The sequence below is a fragment of the Macaca thibetana genome, chromosome 7 (assembly GCF_024542745.1).
Source record: "Macaca thibetana thibetana isolate TM-01 chromosome 7, ASM2454274v1, whole genome shotgun sequence".
In the NCBI taxonomy this organism is placed as follows: domain Eukaryota; kingdom Metazoa; phylum Chordata; class Mammalia; order Primates; family Cercopithecidae; genus Macaca; species Macaca thibetana.
The window spans coordinates 30,415,714-30,438,164 of record NC_065584.1 but is presented as its reverse complement, the minus strand read 5'-3'; the positions used below and the strand labels follow the sequence as shown (position 1 = coordinate 30,438,164).

The 22,451-nt window shown below is 52.4% G+C and overlaps 1 protein-coding gene across 5 annotated transcripts in view; it reads left to right on the top strand.

Moving 5' to 3' along the window:
* TMEM63C (transmembrane protein 63C) overlaps positions 1–22,451 on the top strand; it is a 143,933-nt gene that overhangs the window by 85,654 nt on the left and 35,828 nt on the right. For 4 of the 5 annotated variants that reach the window (XM_050798701.1, XM_050798697.1, XM_050798700.1 and 1 more), the window contains 4 exons: positions 14,187–14,249; positions 19,604–19,766; positions 20,309–20,388; positions 20,840–20,921. In XM_050798701.1, the coding sequence (XP_050654658.1) occupies positions 19,617–19,766; positions 20,309–20,388; positions 20,840–20,921 (312 nt within the window). In that variant the 5' untranslated portion in view covers positions 14,187–14,249; positions 19,604–19,616. The remainder of the gene's footprint in view (positions 1–14,186; positions 14,250–19,603; positions 19,767–20,308; positions 20,389–20,839; positions 20,922–22,451) is intronic. The other variant, XM_050798702.1, reaches the window with a different exon arrangement.

Here is a 22,451-nt window from a genome sequence, read left to right as displayed (position 1 = left end):
ATGGTCAGGACAGACCTCACTGGAAAGGCAACATTTGAGACACACAGATTGTTTGCTCCCCTTGGGGATTCCTGAGAGGCCCGGGGGCTCAGAATCAAGGCCAAGTGCCTTTCATGAGATCCTGGGATAGGAGCAAAATCTAGAAGCTCTTCTAGTCCCAGCCCAGATAACGTCATGCCCTTTCTCCGAGACCTTCAATAGCTCCCCACTGCCTATACAATCAAGTGCAAATCATTCAACTGAGATTCAGGGCCTCATGATCTGGTCCCAACTTGCCTGTTATCTCACCAGACCCTTCTCACCCCACTTCTTCAGCCAAGCTAGTCTGCCTGTCATTTCTGGAACAGTCCGCTGTCTGTTTCCCTCTTCCTCTCATTTGTCCCTCTGCCCGGACTATCCTTGATCCCACTGGTTTCTGTCAGTATAGATATCTCACCCACCCTCCAAATGCCACCTCTCCGAGGCCTTCCCTGACCCCTGGAGCTGTGGTCTCTGAGCCCTACAACTTGGCTTGTTCCTTTCTCAGCGTGTGGCTCTTACTCTGCCTTGGGTGTAGGCACTGGTTTTCCTGTCTTGTGTCTCTACCTGGCTGGAAGTGCTCTGGGCAGGGCCTGGGCTCCTTCACCTCCAGCAGGTGTGGGACTCAGTGAACGCTGGCTGAACTGTGTCCCTGCTCAAAGGCTTCCAGCGACACTGTGACAAGCCAGGCCCACTCAGGCAATGAAGGCAGAAGTGGAGGCAGGCAGGAAAGGAGAGAGGAGACTAAAATGTAGGTGAGAGATGATGGAGGAGCTGGTGAGGGACGAGGAGAGAGAAATCCCCACTGTACTTTTTCCAGAGAGGCAGATTGTCGCAGACAGAAGGAGGGATCCCTCTCTTCCCCCAGAAATAGCTAGTACTCCCTTCAGTCTCCCAGGGCAGTGCTTCCTTGTGTCTAACTGAAATACCTCTTGCTGCAGCTGCAGTTCACTTTCTCTTTTTCCATCATCTGGCTTCAGGTCACCATTCAAGTCCTCATTCAGCCTGGATCATTGTGGCTTTCCTGATCCCCTACCCAAAGGGCAGGAGCAAGGTCAGAGGAGGCTGGCTCCTGCCCTGGAGCTTGTACTTTAGTTAAGGAGGCTATGGTGATCCCCAGAGCCACATGGAGACTGCTAGGGAGCTAAGATGTGGGGCCACCGTGAGTCATGGAGGTTGTGCCGGCCACCACCCCTCAGCCTCTCAGCACAGCCTCCCTGCAGGGCTAACCTTCATCACAAACAAACCTGTGAATAGAGAGCTCCCACTAGTGTAGCAGGGATTCTCAGGCCCCTCATGGCCCCCAGGCCCTGTGAGGCCCTGTGAGCCAGACCCACATCCTCTGCTATCTGCCTCCCACCCATCACTGGACCAGCTGTACTCAGAGAGCACACGAGGCAGCCAATGTGACTCCAGCCCTATTTAAACAGATGGTGCCAGAGCCCAGAAACAGGCTTCAACCTGGTCCCCGTCCCGGCTCTGCTGCCCCTGAGGGGTGGTGCATTTCCATCCAGGGGACCTGAACTAGGCTCACATCTTGTCCTGCCCCCGCTCCCCATCTGCCTCTCGGCTGGCTTTTATGCGTGCCAAGGTCTCCTCCTGGACCGTTCTGCCCTGTTCTCCACAGGGTAGGAGGCCCACGTGTCCTCAGGCTAGGAATGTGATGCCTTGAGGCCAACTGGCTAGGTTCAAATCTCACTAAGAACAGTGGTTCCCATCTTGGTGGTGATGTGAGGATAGAGGTGCTCTTGTGCTTCCAGAGTCTTAGCACAGCCCCTGGCAGGTAATAAGGGTAATAAGTACTCAGTTCAATTGATCTAGTGCTGTTTTTGTTTTTTGTTGTTTTTTTTTGTTTTTTTTTTGGTGACAGTTTAATAAAGCGTTCATAAAATGTTCCCAGTAGGCTGGCTAAGAGCAAGGTAGCCGAGAGAAAACCAAGTGGGAAGTGTTCTGTGGTCACATCCACAGCAAAGAGAAGGTATCCATATTTTAAGAGCTGCCTCGGCTGGCACCTCCAGGCAGCCTTCCGGGATTCTCCAGTTCTGAGGCAGGAGCTCCTCCGCTGTGCTCCCAGTACTCCTTGAACAGAGCTCCAGAGTACAGCTATGTGGTCTTGTTATGGTCTCCTTAGGGATCTGTGTACCCACTAGAGCCTTGTGTCTTGCCTGTAGGCACCTCGAGTTCAGGGAACAGAGTCTGGACCGTAATTTGCTGAATAAATTATTTTGTGAGTGATGGGTGGGCAGCTGGCAGAGGCAGTGAGACTGAAAGAATCGGCTTGAGCCTGACTTTCCCAGGGCCTGTCCTCAAACTCGAGGTTGCCCACACCAAAGTCTTGGGGGTCGAATGAGGAGGCTGAAGAGGAGCCTCCCTCTCCTGTTCTGTGGTCTAGGATAGTGACTCTCAATGTGAGGTCCCTGGCCCGGCGGTATCAGCATCCTTCAGGGACTTGTTGGAGATACACATTCTCAGGCGCTACCCGAGACCTGCTGTAGCAGAAACCCCGGGGTGGAGCCCAGCGATCTGTGGTGTAACAAGCCCTGCTGCTGGTTGTGACCCACCAAAGTGTGAGACCCATTGCTGTAATGTTTCAAGGGTGTGCGTTCACTTTCCCGTAAACTAACACCAAAGAGGAGAGGAGGTAGTGTGTCTCTGGGGGTGAGGGGGTCTCTCCCCTGCTGAAGGCTTCCAAGAAGGCCCCTGGGGCTGGGCCCCCAGGACATGGCTCCTACTGGACCCCCAATCCCGAGGCTGAGATCATTGTACTGACAGGGCAGGTGCGATGGGGACAGTTGAGATGCCCGTGTCCTCTCCCAGGTGGTCCTAGACCAGACAGGATGCTGCTCCCACCTGGCCTTGAGTTCATTCCATCCGCGCTGCCATTGCCCAGCATCCCTTCTACGTGCTGCCTGCAGCGGGGCCCCAGGGCAGACACAGCTAAGGGAGACCCTAGAGATCATTGGCTAAAATCACATACATTCACACAAGCCCCAAAACACACAAGCGTATACAACTCAATATGCACACCTATGAACACATAAATATGCATGCAACCCAAAACGCAAGCATCTAAAACCCAGATTATAATCACAAACACATTCCCAAGCACAACCAAATACCCCTCAAAACATACTCAGATACACACACAAACACATGGACACACACACCTCAAAACACACAAGCACCAATTCATAGACCCACTGTATTGGCTTCCTAGGACTCTGCAACAAATTACCACAGAAGAGAACCACAGAAAGTTATTCTCTTCCAGTCCTAGAGGCCAGAAGTCTGAAATCAAGGGGTCAGCAGGGCCATGCTCCCTCTGCAGGACCTAGGGGAGGATCCTTACTCGCCTCTTCCTAGCTCCTGGGGGTTGTCAGCAGTTCTTGGCATTCCTTGGCTTGTAGCTGCCTCACGCCAGTCTCTCCCTTTGTCTTCTCATGGCTTCGTCTAAGGACAGCAGTTGTTGGATTCAGGGGCCACCCTCATCATGTATGACCTCATTTTAACTAATTACATCTGCAAAGACCCTACTTCCAAACAAGGTCACATTCTGTGATTCCACGTGGACATGCATTTTGGAAGGAAACTGTTCAGCCCAGTAGCTCTACACATCCCAAACACATAGCTACAGAGGCAGACAGGCACGCGCGCACACACACACACACACACACACACACACACACACTCCTCTACCTGGCACATGGAGCGCTGAGCTCCTGAGAGGAGAGAGAGCCCCTGAGTGTCAGAGCTATCCACTCCTCCTCTCTGGGTGTCCAGCACTGAGAAGCCTACATCCTTATTACAACATTTACCTGGTGATGCTGCTTTTCAGTTTGGTTTCGTTGTTTTGTTCGAAACAGTTAGGTATGCATATAGTACCAAATTCAAAAAGCAGTAAAGACGCTGGGTGTGGTGGCTCATGCCTGTAATCCCAGCTCTTTGGGAGGCCGAGGTGGGTGGATCACCTGAGGTCAGGAGTTAGAGACCAGCCTGGCCAACATAGTGAAACCCCGTCTCTACTAAAATTACAAAAATTAGCCGCGCGTGGTGGTGCACGCCTGTAGTCCCAGCTACTCAGGAGGCTGAGGCAGGAGAATCGCTTGAAACGGGGGAGTGGAGGTTGCAGTGAGCTGAGATCCTGCCACTTCACTCCAGCCTGGGCAAAAGAGTGAAACTCCATCTCGGGGGGGAAAAAAAAAAAAGCAATAAAGAGAACAGAGTGAAAGGTAAGGCTTGCTCACCCTGCTTCCTCGCCACCTAGTTCCCCGCCTGGAAGACAAGCACTGGCAACAGTTTCTTGTGCATCCTTCTAGAGGAAACAGAGACATGCAGGAGGCAGCATTCTCCATGTGCCGTCTGCATCTTGCTTTTCCTGCCTGGCCACGCACCACTTGTCGTTTATTCTGGCTGCTTTCACACCACTTGGGTCTCCTCCACCTGACTGTGTGCTTGCTGAGGACAGGCCATATGTTATGGATCCCTGCCTCTTCAGCGCCTAGCTCGGGGCTGGCCCAGAGCAAGTGTTCAGTGAAGGCTGGCTCTGTCTAGACAGTAATAAATTGTCAACAGCTGGTTGGATCTGAGTGGGACTGGCTGCAGAGCTTTGGTTGATCAGAGCCCATCCTGGCAGCAGCAGGAGGTGGGGTGGGTGGCCCCAATAGGCTGCTCCTGCTGGTGGGCACCTCCCCACTGGCAGCCTTCAACCCAGCTCTAGCTGGAGCTGACTCTGGGGTTGGGGCCTCTGCTGCTGTATCCCTATGGCTGCTTCACCTCCCTCTGCTCCTCCCTGCCCCCTCCAGACTCCTACGGAGGAAGCAGTCAGGGGAGAGGCTGGAGGGAGAACCATGCTGCCTGCCTGCCGGCATCTTAGCCCAGGGGCCCTGCAGGAGCTGAGCTGAGCCATTGCCCAGCCTTGCTGGCTGAAGACTCAGTGGGGACTTGTTGCCACAGAGACGAGAATTGCAGCAGTAACTCAGGGTTGAACTGGATCCTGCAGCTTCACCCAGTTGTGGTGAATGTATTTGCTCCACAACACTCAAATATGAGATGCACCACATTTTTTAAAAAATCAAAACAGAAACAGATGCCCCAGTCTGAGATTTGCCATGACAGTCTTTGAGCAAAGCCCTAGGGGGAGACAGAGGTGGGCAAGGGCTGCTCAGCCCTCTGGGACTAGACCAGGGAAATGCTCCTTTTGTCCCTCTGTGGAAGGAGGGCTTAAGTTAGATGATTTGTAAGATCTCCTCCAGCCAAAACACTCTGGGTTTGACATCATGGGGGCCAAATGAGTCCTACCCCAACCCACTGCCGATCTTTCCTTTCTTCTGCAAATATTTGTAAAGCACTCAACCCTATCCAGCACAGCAGAGGAAATAATCAGCAAACACAGCCAAGGGCTCTGTTGTCAAGGAGCTTCCCTTTGCGGGGAGGTGTGGGGAGTCAGCCATCTGTTACGTCATCCCGTAAACAACATCGAATGTACTAGGTACAACAAGGAAAATTACACTTAACTTTATTGAGCCATTGCAGTGTGCTAGGCACTGCTCTAATGTTTCATGTGAGTTGGCTCTCTTAAACCTCACATCCACCCAATAAGGCATGTGCTATTAACATCTCCATTTTACAGATAAGGAAACTGAGGCACAGGGAGGTTAAGAAGCTTGCCCAAAGACATGGGGCTAGTAAGTAGCAGAGGCAGAACTTGGGCCCAGAGAGTCTAGTACTAGAAAGCCACATTTACTGCACGCATGATGCCTGCCTCCCAAGATGCTCGGAGGCATGGGACTTGGGGAGCTGGGCCTGGCCTGAGCTCTTCCCTAAGGAAGCAAAAATGGAGCTGAGATTAACCAGGAGGAGAATGAGTCAAGTAATGGGAGGGAGAACCTTCCAGGTGGTGGGACTGGCATATACAAAGGCCTTGTGGCAGGAGGGAAGATGGCAATGCTCCAGACACCGAGGGAACAACCTAGGAGGCTAGAGATGGAAGTGAGGGGGAAGTTTGACACGATGAAGCCAGAACACTAGAAGGGCAGCACACCCAGGCCTTGGTGGCAAAGTTAAGGAGAGCGAAGAAAGCCCTTCTAGCTGATTCCATAACAGCTTGGTCCAGGAGGCCTCCCTGGGCACTGCAGACTGGGTTCGGCGCATTTGCCAGCCCTTCTCACACCGCGTTGTCACTGCCTTTCAGCCAAGGCCTTTCTCATTCCCCTTCTAGAATGAGCTTGAGGAGGGTAGGAACACATCTCATCCTCTTTAGCAACCCCTACCCGGGTGAGAACTCAGGAAAGAGTAAGTGAGAACAGTAGGATGGAAGGGAGGGTGAGATCACTAAGACCTGGGGGTGTACCCAGAAGGCTGCCTGAAGAAAGCAAGTTGAACTGGGCCTTGCCAATGGAGCACTTCTGTTGGGCAAGAATCAAGGTCCTCCACAGAGGGGAGGAATGGAGGGGGCAGAGACAACCAAGGCCTTTGATGGGCAAGGGGCCTTCCTTTGGCTGGAGCTGAGACTCCTCGTGGGGAACTGGGGGAGGTGAGACTGGAGAGGCTCCTGGGACCAAGAGGGCCTCCCCTAGTCCCAGCCTCTGCCCTGGAGCAGGACAGGACCCGAGAGCTCAGATGTCAGAAGGAGCAGGGAGCTGTGCAAAAGCTCGGGCCTTGGCTTTAGATCTCCACCCCTGCTGCTCAGCTGCTAGTTGTGTGAGCCTGGGCAGGCTGTGCACCCACTCTGGGCCTCAGCATCCTCCTTTGTAAATGGGGACAGTTGGTACCTCTCCTCTGGCAGGACTGTGGGGGCCAGGTGAGATGATGACTTTGTAAACATACTTTGTCACCTGGAGGAGAGTGCACATAGGCCCTCCGTCAGGCTCAGAGGTAGTCTAGAGACCAGGCCCATTCAGGACCCCACCCCCCACCTCCTGGAGGCTACCATTTCTCTTTTGTTCCCTTCCCTATAGGAGTCTAGGTTTAGACCACCCCCAAAAATGACTAGAGGGGCCACAGTGGCCACCATCTTCCACTGATCCACTGAGTTGGGGTAGGGAGGTGGGAGGGCTGGGGCAGGGGGCTGGGGAGGCTGCTCCTGCCTGCCCTAGTAAGAGCTGTGCTGGGGAGGCCTCCAAGTCCCCTTCCTGGTCTCCGCCCCTGGGACTTGATGCTGTAGTCAGCACAGTACCACTGCTGTCAGGAGGAGCCACTGACCTGGGGTGGAGCAGGGATGGGGGCTTGCCTCTGGCTTCCAGGCAGACGCCCAGGGACCTGGTGGCCACCTTGGCTTCGATGGTGCAAAGTCAAGTCTTGATCTGCCTGCATGTGGCCCAGCCAGCTCCTGACAGGGGAGGGAGAGGAGATGGCATTGGATTCAGGCTTTGACTCTTCTGAGTAGGCAGCCTGCACAGGAACCACTGGGCTCCATGTCACCGTGAGAGCTCAGTCCCTCCACCCTCTCCTCCCCGTCAACAAGTCTGAGTGGGAGCTGATCAGAATGAGGGCATTTGAGGAAGGGAAGAGGGATTTGATGCGGGAGGAAAGCTGGTTACATGGATGCCTGTCAATCTCAAGCCTTCCTTTTAATATATGATCTTTTTCTAATTAGAAACAACAATACATATTCATATTAAATAGTTTTTCAAACTCAGAAAACAATGTTAAGGACTATTAAAAGAATGTGATATAATTTAGTTTTTTTCTTTTATTTTTCTTTTTAGAATCCAGACCATTTCATTTAGCAGCATTGTGTCCTGCTGTTTTTATTTCCTATTTTACCTTTTTAACATAGGCACGGAGTCACCTGTCCTCCTCCCCGTGTCTCCCTGAGTCACTGCCCAGTTCCCAGGGAGCTGGGTGACTGTGACATCCCCACAGCTGCCTCTGCCTTCTGTCTCCAGCCCCACAGGGGCACTGTCATGGCTGCTCATGGACTCAGGGGCATGGGCAGAAAGACATGGGTTGTGGTCCAGGGTCTGGAGGACAAGGAAAAGAAACTTCCTGCCAAGGAGAGGCATCTCTGGGGGGGTACCAGAGGTGAGATGGATGGGGTGGGGAAGCCAACACTCTCAGCTTCCAGCCTGGGTCCAAGTGGCCACCTTCTCTCCCAACGGCATCCCAGCTCCCTCTGCCACCCGCAGAGGTGTTAAGAGGATAAGTTTCTTAACCTTCTGGGCCTGAAATTCCTCATTTATAAGATGGGATAATAATAGAAGCTGCCTGGTCCTTCTCTTTAGTTGAGAGTCCCTTAAATGTAGTACAGATGTGGGAGGCCATCCTCCTGTACCCCAGAAATACAGTCCTCCTGGAATTGTGCCTTCAGAGGCTGCATGATGTAGTGGAGCCAGACACTTAGATTCCAATCCTGCCTCTGTCTCTCTCCAGCTGTGTAACTTTAGGCCGTTACTTAACCTCTATGAGCCTCAGTTTCTCTATATATAAAATGGGGATACTGATTTTTACTTCTTAGGCTGCTACCTCTCAGGTTGCTTGTGAGGAATAAACGATGTTCAGTGGGATAGTCATAAGAAGGCCTGGCCCATCACAAATGCCCATATCCTCTCCTGCCCCTTTCTCCTCCTGAGGCCCCTCAGGGGCTACACCCACGTGAGCCTGGAGTGTGGTCCCAGTATTCCCTGTCAGCCTTTCCTTTTTTCGATGTACTTCCGTCTTGAGCCTAGCAGCTTCATTCCTGCTTGTTGGAATCAGTGTTCTCTGCCTTGAGGGTGGCACACAGCAAAGTGATCAGGAGGGGGCTGGGGAACCAGCCCCCCAGCTCAGGCCCTAACTTCACGGTACTAGCTCCCTGATCTGGGCAAGTCTCTTAACCTCTCTGGGCCTGAAACTCCTCATTCATAAGATGGGATAATAATATAACCTGCCTGGTCTTTGTATAGGAAACAAAAAACACTCTAGGAATCTCAAGTAAAACCAGGACTGGGACATGAGGCTGTAGTCAGCTTGATTCACACAGGGAACTGCAGGGTGTTGAAGTCACTGGAAAAATTAGAAACTGGGTCTTCAGAACAGAGCAGAACTGTCCTTCCAGACAAATTACTTCTCTCCAAGTCAGGAGGGCCATTACTGGAGCCATGGAGTTCACGTCCTTTCACCTGCTACCCAGGGATAAGAAAACTGCTGCAGCTTTTACCACAATTGCCTCTCACACCACCCCCTCCCTGGGAGCCAGAGACTGGGCATTGAACTTCCTGCAGAGACTCCCTTCCTGTCCTTGACATGGCTTGTCAGCAGAACGCCGCCTGAGTATCAGGGAGATGGCCTCTTCCTCCCTCTCCTCCCTTCAGCCTTGTAAATCTATCTCCAGCATGTCTAATTGATGGGCTCTAATCTGTATCCAGAACCCCAGCTGCAAGGTAGTGTAGCATTTAACTTTCCAGCTTCTGCAAGATAGGAAGGCACAGAGGTGGGAATGGATGCTGAGGGCATCAACCGTGTCCCACATGCAACCTGATAGGTTTAACCCAGTCGACACCTGAAGAGACTTGGCACAGGGCCTGGCACATAGAACTCACTCAATAAGTGTTAGCTGTTATTCTTATTCTTGGGCTGAGGCACCAGCAAGAATTGCCTGGCCCTGCCCACGAGCCCTGGCAGAGAGCAGCAGAAGCGGAAATGCCTTTGCCCAGCATGGTGCTGTCCATGGTACTGAGAGCCCTGCTGGACCCAGCCCGGAGCGATGGTATCATTGCCCTGCTTACATCATGGGCCCAATGGCAAGGTGGAACTCCAATCCTCTCACCACGTGCTGAGGCTTCAGGAGCCACTGTGGCGGAGGGGACGTTTGGGGACCTCTAAGGGAAGGCTGGCTTCGATCCTATGAAGAGGACAGCAAAAGCAACAACTTATGTTTGTGGCACAGTTTACAGAAAGAGTCTCCATGCACTATCTCCTTTAACTAACCCTCATAACCACCCTGGTATATGCAGGACAGATATGATCTTCAAGAAAAAAACTGAATAGCAAGAGGTCAAATAGCAGCTGCTAAACAGTAGAGCCAGATTCACACCCAGTCTCCTTACCTGCAGCTGTATGCTCTTTCCGCTCCCTGCAGTGACTTGGGGAGGGAAACTTGGTAACCAATGTGCGCTATGTGGGGGCAAAAATTTGGGACTCATGTACTCTGTGCACTGTGCAAATGTGTGCAAACCACCTACATTTTATTCTTTCCTACCCCTGAGTGTGTCTCTGGGTAAAGGGCCTTCTGTCTCATTGAGGCCGACTATGTGATGGTCTTTGGGAGAACCATGGAAAATATAAGAGAAAGACATGGTCCTACTATCAAAGAGCCCATGGGTTTGTTGGGGAGCTGGCTGCTCATGTGCGTGGAAAAGTGAGAGGATAGTCCCAGGCAGTGGTTGCAAGGCCAGCTGTGTGAAGAGGGTGGGAACAAGGTGCAGACAGGGCTGGTCATCTGAAAGAAGGTTCAGAGGAGTAGAATATAAGCTGGACTCAGGGGCTTTAAATGCTGATGAGACCAAGGCTCACCAAAGTCCAGGAAGAAGTGCCTCAAGCTGTGTAGGGGTGGGGCAAGCAACTCTGAATAAGGGGGCTGGTGGGGCAGAACAGAGAGTACCCTGAGGAAGTAGCCAGGCCAGTGGCCTCTGGGGTAACGGGAGGAATACCAGAGCCTGGAACTTCCAGTGAAGAGGTGGTGTGGGCCTCTGTAGATTTTCAGCCAACTCTCCACAGATTTGCGACCAGCTTGGGGAGGGGGAAGAGATTGCATGGGAGGAGAATATAAGGACCAGCCTCATGAACTGCCACGCTGTGACATGGTTTAAGAGGCAGTGAGGTATCATCCTTTACCCCCACATCTCCCCACCCTCTCTCCTTATTTAGGAAGAGTGAGAAAACTTTTGGGGTCATCAAGAACTCCTTCTCTAGGTGCAAATAACCCTGGAAATCTCAGTCTGGTGCTTTTATGTCTTGGCTGCACACAATAATTGACTGGAGATCCTCATGCTTAATGTCTGGGGTGGAACATGAGTATCTAGATTTACTAAACACCTTCTAGGTGATTCCAGTGACCCCCTCCCAGGCTAAGGAGTCACTGAAAGCAGTGAGTGGGGAGCCAAAAACCCCAGTTCTATCCCCAATCCACCATTTTCCCCAGCCTTAAGCAAATCTCCATGTCTGCTGGAGACTCAATTTCTCCATGTGTAAAGCTGAGCAAACCACTCTTTGTCGTGAAGATTTGAGGAGTTTGAGGATGGTATGGAGCAGGGAAGGGCTTACTGATATTTAGGGAAAGATTTATGGCCAGTGGACATGTCAGTGGTAAAGGATGTGAACCAGAGCCCTTCATTCCAGTGACACACCCTCCCTCTCTCCACACCTCCTCCAATAGTACCCAGCCCCCTAGCTGTGAGAGTGAACCTCGCTGAGAGGGGGGCCCTCAGTGAGAAGGGGCAAGAGGTGATGGGGGCAGGACAGGAGACCTGGAGAAGAAGGAAGAAGGGGAGGTGGGAGGTGATGCCCAGGACCAGGAATCCCAGCTTGTTTGTTTAAGTCCAGAACCATGGGAGATAATCTTACCTGTTGTTTACAAAAAGGTGATTAATTATTGAAACTACTGGGAAGGCTAAATGGTAAGAGGGCAGGGCAGGAGCTGTGGCTTTGTGCACTCTGGGGGTCATGGGGTCAGGGGAGAAGGTGGGGGTGGCTCCCCATCCGTAGCATCTTTTCCTAGGACATGGCTTGTGGCTATAGTGATTCTCTAATCCAAACCAAAACACATGCCCTATGGACCAGTTCCTGAGAACTCATGGGGATGGTGGAGCAGACTGGGCCCTGGGCTGTGCTGGGAAATGCAGGCTCAGTGGCTGCAGATCCAGCCTGGGTTCCTGGCTCAGCCCACTCTGCTCTCCGCTGCATCACCCTAAAGGCTAGGGAAGCTGCTGTCCCTGGACTAAAGTCTGAGCAAGGTCATCCCCTTCCTCTGCCCCCTGCTCAGCATGTCCAGAGCAGCAGAGGCTCAGGGCCAGCAAAGCAGAGGGTTACAAATGGTCTGGCTTCAGGGCCAGCTCTGCCACTCACTAGCACTGTGACCTCGGGCCAGTTAACCTCTCTGGGCCATGACCTTGAGCCAGTTGTTTAACCTCTCTGGGCCTTAATTTTATCTTGCCTTTAGGGATGATTCTCATACCCTAGGGTACTTATGAGAATTAAATGAGCTAGTACTTAAATAGAAAATATTTAGCCCGTATTACTTGCTCTGTAAATGATAGCTGTTAATAAAATTCATCCCTCCCTAGGCTCTCCTGGACCATCCTAACTCTGGGGTCATCCCTGAGATTTGGCTTTGGCCTTGAGATGTCTAACTCATCTGGAAGGGGAAGTGGGAAGCAAAGTGCTGGCCTTGCTAGTTAGGGCAGCAGTGGATGAAAGCAGGCTAGGTCTGGAGGCCTGGGAGTGAGCAGTAGGATGGGGCAGACAGAAAGGCAAAGCTAGCTCTTTTTGAAGCCTTTGCCCAGTTGCCAAGGACAACTTTGCCCAAGCCTAGAACAGCTGAGCTGCCAGCTTTTGGCATAGGAACCCAGGATGGAAGAGAAATGGGACAGGAAGAGAGCCACACACATTCCCATCAGATAAGATGTGCAGCTAGGAGGGGACCTGAAACCCTGCCTCATCAAGCAGCATTCACATCATCTCCCACTGCCCCTCTTTGGCCCACAAAGCAAGGCTGACATTTGTTTCTTATGCACAGGAAGGACAGAAACAACCACCACCTACCAGCTGCAGTCTGAGGGATAGTGGATGGACCTTTCCATCCTCACATCTCTCCTCTTGCCTGCCCCAGAACAGAGAGGCTGGAAGGAGGAGTGTGGGGACTGTGCAGTCTGGGCCTCTCACCATAGCCTGACAAATAAGCTGATGATGAAGGGGACAGCAGCGCTGGCTAATTAAGCAGTCATATTTCTCAAGCATTGTACAAGTGGATTTGTGTGAACTATCTTCCTTCCCCTTTGCAATAACCCTGCGAGGCAATACTGTTATTATACCCATTTTCCAGATATGGGAACTGAGGCTGAGAGAGATGAAGTCACTGCCCCTGGTCACAAAGCTAGCAAATGTGGATCTGGGATTAAGTACAGTCAGTGGCTTCAGAGAGCCTGATCCTTCCCATTGCCTCAGGCAGCCTTTGTCCCATGCTGTGAAAGTGATGTCTAAGCTGGTGGCCCTGCTGTGTTTTCTGTTGGCATCCCAGAGTTTCTAGCTTCATTCTTTCCAGTGCTGATGCTTTAGTCTCCAGTAAGCCAAAATCTGGATTTTCTGCCTGCCTTCTTTGCACCCAAGAGCTAGGTCTCCCTCCAGAAAGAAGTAAGGTCCAGGGAGGGTGAAGGGATGAGGAGAAAAGGCTTGGTGCTGCTCTAGGTTTCCACAGCAACAGCCTCCCTCATTACTGCCTCTGCTTGCTGCCTGGGAAAGCTGAGGAGGGTGGTGAGGTGGGAGAGGGTGAGGATCTTGTCTCCTTTCTTTTCCTCCCTCACTGCCCTGCAGGTTGAACAGTCAGGTTGAGCTGAAAACCTGCATCTGACCAACCTGCTTGATGGAATTCCCCACCTTCTGCCCCACTCCAAGCTTAGTGGCTGGGGCCTTGTAACTAGGGGTCCTCCCAGGTAGAAGGGCCACCTGGTCCAAGCCGCCCAACAGCAGTCCTCTCCCTAACCCCAAAGGCTGGGATGTGAGCTCCCTAGAGAGGACCTCATGTTTGTACTTCCAGCAGAAATAGATACTCAATGTATTCTTGTTGAGTGAATGAATGAATGGGCCAATAGTGATCTATTCTGCACTGTAGCCACTGCCATTCATTTTCACTTCCTCAAAACATTATGTTCGGCCTTCCCTCAGGGTCTTTGCCAATATGGGTGCCTCTGCCCAGGCTTTCCCATTGCACAGGACTAACTCCTACACCCCCTTCACATCTCAGCTTGGTCACTTTGTCAAAATTCAAAACTTCTGTACTTCAAAAGATACCATCAAGAAAATGAAAAGAAAAGCAATAGACCAGGAGAAACTATTTGCAAAGCAGAGCTCTAATAAAGGGTGTGCATTTGAGCATAAAGAGGACCAAAGGGGCCCTGAAGGAGGGTGCTGCCGGCAAGGGAGTTCCTGGGTCTGTAAGTCTTGTAGTCTCTCCACCGCATTTTGTTCTTTTGCAGCAGCCCCGTAGCTGAGTGGAGCCTCTGGGCCTGACGTGGACCTTCACTGGAGAAGTGACTCAGGTGGGAAAAGTCTCCCCAGACCTCTCCACCTGCAGGATCGCCTTTCCTTCACCTTCCCCTGCCCGCTTCCTTAGCGCGGGCTCCTCCCAGTGACCACCAGCAGAACTGCAGCCTCCTGCCGTAGCTGACCTAGAGCCCGAGGTAGCTCAGATGCCAGCTCCTTCCTCCAAGAGACCCTAGAAATGCCATTGGCCGATACTCTGATGCTTTGGCAGAAGGCATGCCATTAAAGTGTACTGTGTTCGATGTAACTATTACGAGTTTGCATTTGGCTAAACGTGCTAGTGAGTGAGTTAATTAGCCAGCTGGGGTAGAAACAAGGAAACCATGGGTGGCCTAGGCAGAGCTCGATGGAGCAGGAATTAGGGAAACTGAGAAAGACAAGCAAGAAACTCCCGGATCCTGCTAGATGCTAATCTAGAGGGTGGGAGTGGGAAGAGTTCTGTGCACCCCTTCCTTTTCCAGGACTACTCTCAGGCCCTCCGTCGCAGGTTCTGTGAGTGAGCGCAAGCAGCCCAGACTCCCAGGCCACCTCCCATCCCCTGCTTCAATCCCTTTACCTTCATTCCTGCTCCATCCCCATCTCTCAGCCCTCTCCAACTCCTGGAACCTTTCCATGGTGCCCCCTGGATCTCCATTCTTCATTTTGCAAATATTTATGTGATGCTCCATGTTCCAGGCATTGTTCTACAAGATGAACACATCCTAACTCACTCCTCTTAAGAGCCCTGTGAAGTGGGGACTAATGGCTGTTGCCATTTCCACTTTACAGAGGAGTAAAGTGAGGCATGGAGACCATAAGTGCCTTGCTCAAGGTCACCCGATGAGCGATGAGCAAGCGTTAGAGCTGAGATTCGGGGTCGCAGACCCATAATCCTCAGAAGCATCCCCAGCTCCTCAGTCTCCTCACCTTCTGACTGGGAGACTCCCCAGCCCAGCTTCCCTTACCACCCTCTCAGAGGGTGGTTCCTGCTTCCCCACCAACACCACTGGTCTGGGGATGGAGACATGTCTTTCTTGTTCCCCTTGGCAACATTGAGACTCTTCCTCCCTGCTTTCTAAAGCCCCCTGTCTTGGACCCACAGATGTCAGCCTAGACATCTTGTTAGTCATTAAGGAGTCCCCCAGGCTACTCTCCCCTTCCCCCCGACTGTCTCCCCAGTGCTTTTCCTGTCTTCATTCTTGCTGATGTCTATGTCCACATCTCCACAAAGATGATCCTTCTGATACTCAACTGCTCGCTCCCATGGTCATGCCCGAGACCCGATCACCACCAATAGCTGGAATCTCTTTCATCTCAGCACCAAACATCCCAACATCCCACTTTCTGAGTGCAACTCCCTCTGCTGTGCACCCACTAGTCGTCCACAATTCTGTCTCCCCTTGGAACTCCAGTACCTTTCCCTGGTCCTCACCCATCTTGCATCTTATTTCTCTCCTGGCTCAAATTCCATGGCAAATCATTACAATTATTCACGTGCTACACCATCAGCCCTCTTGTCTTATGCTCATACTTGCTTGGGGAAACCTCTACCCCAGCTAAGTCTTCCACACCTGCAACCATACGGGTGAATCCAGCATAGCAAGTCTGATTGCCCTCATCAGTTCAAGATCATAAGCCTCCATGGGCCCCACTGTTGCCTGGCAATCCTGCTCCATTTCCCTAATAAATCCTCTCTCGTTCCCCTAGACTTCTATTTCTACCTTTTTTTCCTGTCCCCAAACATCCAACATCCGCCCACCACCACCACCTCACACTGTGCTGAGACCTCATTCCTTCTTTTACTGAGAAACTTGAAGCAAAGCTGGGCATGGGGGCGCATGCCTGTAATCCCAGCTCTTTGGGAGGCCGAGGTGGGTGGGTCACCTGAGATCAGGAGTTCAAGACCAGCCTGGCCAATATGGCGAAATCCCATTTCTACTAAAGATACAAAATTTAGCCAGGTGTGGTGGTGGGCACCTGTAGTCCCAGCTACTCAGGAGGCTGAGGTAGCAGAATTGCTTGAACCCTGGAGGCAGAGGTTGCCGTGAGCCAAGATGGCACCACTGCACTGCAGCCTGAGCAACAGAGTGAGACTCTGTCTCAAAAAAAAAAAAAAAAAAAAAAAAAGAAAAGAAACTAGAAGCAGTAAGGACAGAACACTCACTGGCTCCTGCTGCCACCCCTGGGACCAGCCAGCACCTGGGCATGTGTGCTGCCTTCCCTCACGCTCACCCAGCCAACAGCCTGGCTCTCAGCAAACATCTCCACTGTGCACTAGTTCCCAACCCTCTCACAGTCTCACTTTGCTCCAGCAGTCCCCCCCTCCTCCTACTTCTTCTACTGAATCACTCCCACCACTATACAATGTGTTATTTCTCCCATCTTAACCACTTTCACCTCCAATTACTCTTCCAGAGAGCTGTTTTTGCTCACTGGCTCCAATTCCTCTCCTGTCATTCTCTCTGGAGCCTATTCCAGTCTAGCCACTTGCACATGGCTTAAACCATGGCTAATTTGGCCAGGCGCAGTGGCTCGTGCCTCAAGTGAAAGAGAGAGAGAGAGAAAGGAAGGAGATAGAGAAAGGAAAGAGAGAGAGAGAGGAAGGAGAGAGAGAGAGAAAGGAAGGAGAGAGAGAGAGAAAGGAAGGAGAGAGAGAGAGAGAGAGAGAGAGACACCATGGATCATTCACAGTTGTCATCTTTCTTGACCACATCAACACTGGTTCCTCCCTCCTCCTGGAAACATTGTCTTCATTCAACCCAGGACACCACCCTCTCCTGCTTTTCCTCCTTCCTCCCTGGCTGCTGCTTCTCAGTGTCCTTCTGTTTTCTCCTCCCCTGCCCTGTAGATATTGGCGCACCCGAGGCTCCCACCTTGGATCTCTCCTCCCGCTACATTCTCTTCTGTAATTCAGGGCTTTGCCTTGAAGAGTTGTCGCTATGCTGGTGGCTTTTGTCTCAAATTTGTGTCTCCCGTCTCTTCTGAACTGCAGACTCACCTCTCCAACTCTCTGTTCCCCATCTCCCCTTAGTATGTTCCAAACTCAACTCCTGGTCGCACCCCTGCACCCACTCCCCCTCCACTGTCCATTTCCATCCTGCACTTTCTGCCTCTCCCATTCCATAACAGCAACTCTGTCTTCCAGTGGCTCAGGCCAAAAACCTGAGAGTCATCCTCGACTCCTTTCACTCTTTTACATCCCCTTTCTAATCTGCTGGCAAATCTTGTTGGCTCCACATTCAGAATATTTCCAAAATCTGAGCACATCTCCCACCTCCACTGCACCCATCCCAGTCCAGGCTACCATTGTCTCCTGCTCGGACCCTGGCTGAGCTCTCCACGTCTGCTTCTCTGCTTGTTCACCCCTCCTGCTCCCTCACCTAGTCTCCATATGAGGATCAAAGAGTTCTCATTAAAGCAAGTTATTGTGGGCTAGGTTCAGCGGCTCATGCCTGTAATCCCAGCACTTTGGGAGGCCAGGCAGGAGAATCACTTGAGGTCAGGAGTTTGAGACCAGCCTGGGCAACACAGTGAGACCCTTGTTTCTATCAAAAAATGTTAAGAATTAGCCTGGTGTGGTGGCATGCACCTGTAGTCCCAGCTACTCTTTAATATTGCTTGAGCCCAGGAATTGGGGGCTACAGTGAGCTAGGACCGTGCCACCGCACTCCAGCCTGGGTGACAGAGCAAGTCTCTCTCTCTCTTTAAAAAAAAAAAAAAAAAAAAAAAGTCGTTTTAATTCACTCCATGGCTCACTCCCCATGCCCTTCACCCTGCCCTGTGCAGCCCACTGATCTGCTTGCTTCCCCAGCTCTCCGGGCAAGCTCCAAGCCCAGGGCCTCTCCTCCGCTTAAAGTGCTCTTCCCCCGCAACTGCATGCTTCACTCCCTCAAGTCCTTGCTCAAATGTCATTTTCTCAGCGAGGCCTTCCCTAATCACCCCTTTACAATTCTAACCTCACCTGCATCCCTCCACTTTGTCTCCCCTGTGGAATCCCACAAGGGAGGGGTTTTTATTTATCTTGTTCACTGGTGCATTTGTCTAGCATAAAGCAGTTGCTCACCAAATACTCAAGTGCATCAATGAATGGATGAATGAGTCTACTTTGCTTGAATGGAAGTGAGGGGTTTCCAGGTAGAGGTGAGGTCTGAAGGCAAAATGAACGGTCTTTTGAGAGAAGAACCACCTTGCAGATAAGTTCAAGTAGCTACCGAACACCTCCCATTTTCACTCGCCCTTCCCACTCTTATCCATGCCTGAGGAATGGGATGCCAGGGATGGCAGGCTCTGCACTGATGTCTCACCAGAATGTTCAGGCTCGCGGAGTTGGCTCAGGTCCCTGGGCAGGTGCTGGTCTCCCTAGTTCAAATGCGTGCAAGACAGAGACCTTTCTAAGCCAGGCATAGAAATAACAAACTCCGCATATTCCCAATTATTTGTGGGAGCAAAAAATTAAAACAATTGAATTCATGGCGATAGAGAGTAGAAGGATGGTTACCAGATGCTAAGAAGGGTATGGGGGTGGTGGGGAGTGGGGATGCTTAATATGTACCAAAAAACAGAATGAATAAGACTTAGTATTTACTAGCACAGCAGGGTGACTATAGTCAAAAATAATTTAATTGTACACTTTAAAGCAACTAACAGAGTATAATTGGATTGTTTGTAACCCAAAGGATAAATGCTCAAAAGGATGGATACCTCATTTATCCTGATGTGCTTATATCTCATTGCATGCGTGTATCAAACATCTCAGGTACTCCGTAAATATATACAACTACTATGTACCCACAGAAGTTAAAAAAAAAAAAAAAAGACAGGGGCCTTTCTTGAGTCACTGCACGTGCCAGGCACTGCATCCCCTAAGAGCTATGGCCCTTACCATGGCTGGATGGTGACTGGATCAGAGATTGTTGAATGCAGAGATGGTTGTCACTGAGCCCTATCTGCACGGGCGTTCCGTGAACACAGCGGTTTTGACTTCCAACATGAACATTTCCACGCTGGGGTCTGACCCACCTTTGTGAGATTTGTTCATTTATATACAAGAAAAACTTCCCAAGGTAGAACTGGAAAGACCCCTTTGGATGTGCACTTTACAGCTCTCATTCCAGAGATCCAGTGGTACAAAATAAGAACTCTCCCAGGAAACCGGAGCCAGTCTGTCATCCGGCCCTGGGTGTGAGGCAGCTGTTCTCTTGCAGGACAGGGCTGTGTGCCGTCTCGTGGGCTCACCTTCCTGTCTTGGGTATGGAGTGGCCCAGCCTGGCCAAGGCACTCGGTGCCCATCCACAACTCCCCATCAGGCTTCTGTGTTTTGAAAAATGCAAGGGAATCTTTGTGTCTGACCTGGACGCCCTCTGTTCCCCAGGGAACCTCCCAGGATGTCTGCCTCACCGGAGGAACTGAGTACAGGGGGAAGGTTAAAGAACATGACAGTGGACGAATGCTTCCAGTCTCGGAGCACCGTCCTCCAGGGGCAGCCCTTCGGGGGTGTCCCCACCGTGCTGTGCCTCAACATCGCCCTGTGGGTGGTGAGTCCTGGGCACTGCAGGAGGCAGACAGTAAAGCCTCAGACAGGGTTGAACTTTCACAGGTGATACAGTGGGGGACCCAGTTGTCCAAATGGACAACAGCCACAGTGATACGAACTACCTGAATGTCAGTCCTGCCTAGGGTGGCCCGGGTAGGTGGGCCTCGGAGAGAAGAGGCTGGAAGAACAGGCAGAATTCCTGGGATTCTCTTCCATGCATCATTGTCCAAAGGTCCACCTGGCCTCCCGCCTGTTTCTCACTGCTGAGGTCTTCAAGGCACATTCTGGTCCCATAGTTCTGAACATACCACCAGCTCCTTTATTCAACGAACTCTGAGCATCCACTCTGTACCCAGCAGCTGCTGGGCGCTGGCAACCCAGAGTTGAAAGGAATGGCCCCTACTCCAACAGAGCTCATCTTCTAGTGGAGGAGCTCCCTGGGGACCTTAGGGACAGAGTCTCCCCCAAGGGAATGCAGGGGGCCAGCCAAGGGGAAGGGATCCATGAACTCTCCCACCCCACATTGCTTTTCCTGGCCTGTAGCTCGTCCTTGTGGTTTACTCCTTCCTCCGGAAAGCTGCGTGGGACTATGGGCGCCTGGCTCTGCTGATACACAATGACAGGTGAGGAGGGGTCGAGATAGGTGAGCTGTTGCCCCCTTGGGGAGAACCTGCTGCCCCCTTGGGGAGAACCTGCTGCCATGGTCAGGACGCAGCTCTGCCCAGTGCCCAAGCTGCAGCAGGTGTCTCGCCAGCAGGTGGCCTCTGCCCCTGCTCTGCCCTCCCTGCAAGAAGGGGACCTGGAGGGCAGCCATCCCTGGGCACAAGGCCATGTTTTTCTCTGGTCTTAGACTTTCTGGATCACGTGACTGGATTCCCAGGATGCCTGGTGCACCTGGCACAGGGGCGATTGCTGTCTATGCCCAGAGCTGTGTGCTCAGCAAAGGAGCTGAGGCATGCCTGCCCCTTGCAGAGCAGAGGGCAGCCCTCAGCCAGGGAGTGGAGAGGGAGCAGGGCAGGCAGCTGGGACCTTTTCTTTCCTTTCTTACCTCCCTGCCCCGTCCCTGGCTGGCAGCCTGACCTCGCTGATCTATGGGGAGCAGAGCGAGAAGACATCTCCCTCGGAGACCTCCTTGGAGATGGAACGCAGAGACAAGGTGAGTGCTGGTAGCGATCTAGGCGGGGGGAGTCCCGGCGCTGGGCAGGTAGGCGTGGTGTGCACAGGGAGAAGTACGGCTCAGACCCTGGGGCTTTGCAATCAGCCGGGCTCAACCACTTCCAAATTCCTCAGCCTCCCCCAGACTCAGTTTCCCCACCTGAAAGATGGAGATATTGACCATACCTACTACTAGGGTGCCAAGTAAGTGTTAACTAACTAAAACATCTTAGAGAGATTTTTTTTTTTTTTTTTTTTTTTTTTTTTTTTTTTTTTTTTTGAGACGGAGTCTCACGCTGTTGCCCAGGCTGGAGTCTGGCGCGATCTCGGCTCACTGCAAGCTCCGCCTCCCGGGTTCCCGCCATTCTCCTGCCTCAGCCTCCTGAGTAGCTGGGACTACAGGCGCCCGCCACCGCGCGCCCCTAATTTTTTGTATTTTTAGTAGAGACGGGGTTTCATTGTGGTCTCGATCTCCTGACCTTGTGATCCGCCCGCGTCGGCCTCCCAAAGTGCTGGGATTACAGCTTGAGCCACCGCGCCCGGCCTTAGAGAGATTTTTAACATTAATTTGTCTTCTCTGCTCAAATCTCCAACCCTTCTCACAGTCCTGTCCTGCCCATGTCCCCGCCTCTGACTCTGAGTCAAGGCCTCACCTCCCATTTCACATAGAAGATTCTAGTCATCTGGCAGGGATTCCCTCAGCCTCAGGCTCCCCAGCCTTGTTTAGTGGAGCGCAGTCTGATGCTTCCTCCCCTTCCCTGGCGAAGACCAGCCCTCCACCCGACTCATGCATCCCTTCAGCCACTTGCTGGGAAGCACCGGCTGTCTGCCAGCCACTGGACTGGGAGCTGGGGGCCAAGTCCTGCCTCATGGCGCTGTCTGCCCGGGCGGGGGAGACGAGCAGACAGAAGCACATAGACTGGTGATAAGGCACAGTGGAGAACGAGGGGGATCTGTGGCATAGGGGAGGTCAGGGATGGTCTAGGGCAGTGGTGACATTTCAGTGGGGCCCTGAATACTTTGAGAGGGCACCCTGAGAACGGCCTCCCTCCCCACCCCCACACACAGCTGAACTTCTGACAGTGGCCCATGCTGCTGTCACCACTTCCTCACCTCTCACTCGCACCCGGCCTCTCACTCACGCCCCGCCTCCCACTCACGCCCCGCCTCCCATTCACACCTCCCCTCCCGCTCTCGCCTCCCTTCCCACTCATGCCTCCCCTCCCACTCTGGCCTCCCCACCCACTCACGCCCCCTCCCACTCACCCCTCCCCTCCCACTCACGCCTCCTCTCTCACTCACACCCCACCTCCCACTCATGCCTCCCCGCCACTCACGCCCCGCCTCCCACTCATGTCCCCTCCCACTCACGCCTCCCCTGCCACTCACGAGCCCTGCCTCCCACTTATGTCCCACCTCCCCTCCCTCTCTCACCTCCCAATCACGCCTCACCTCCCACTCACACCTCCTCTCCCACTCATGCCTCCCACTCACGCCTCCCCTCCCACTCTGGCCTCCCCACCCACTCATG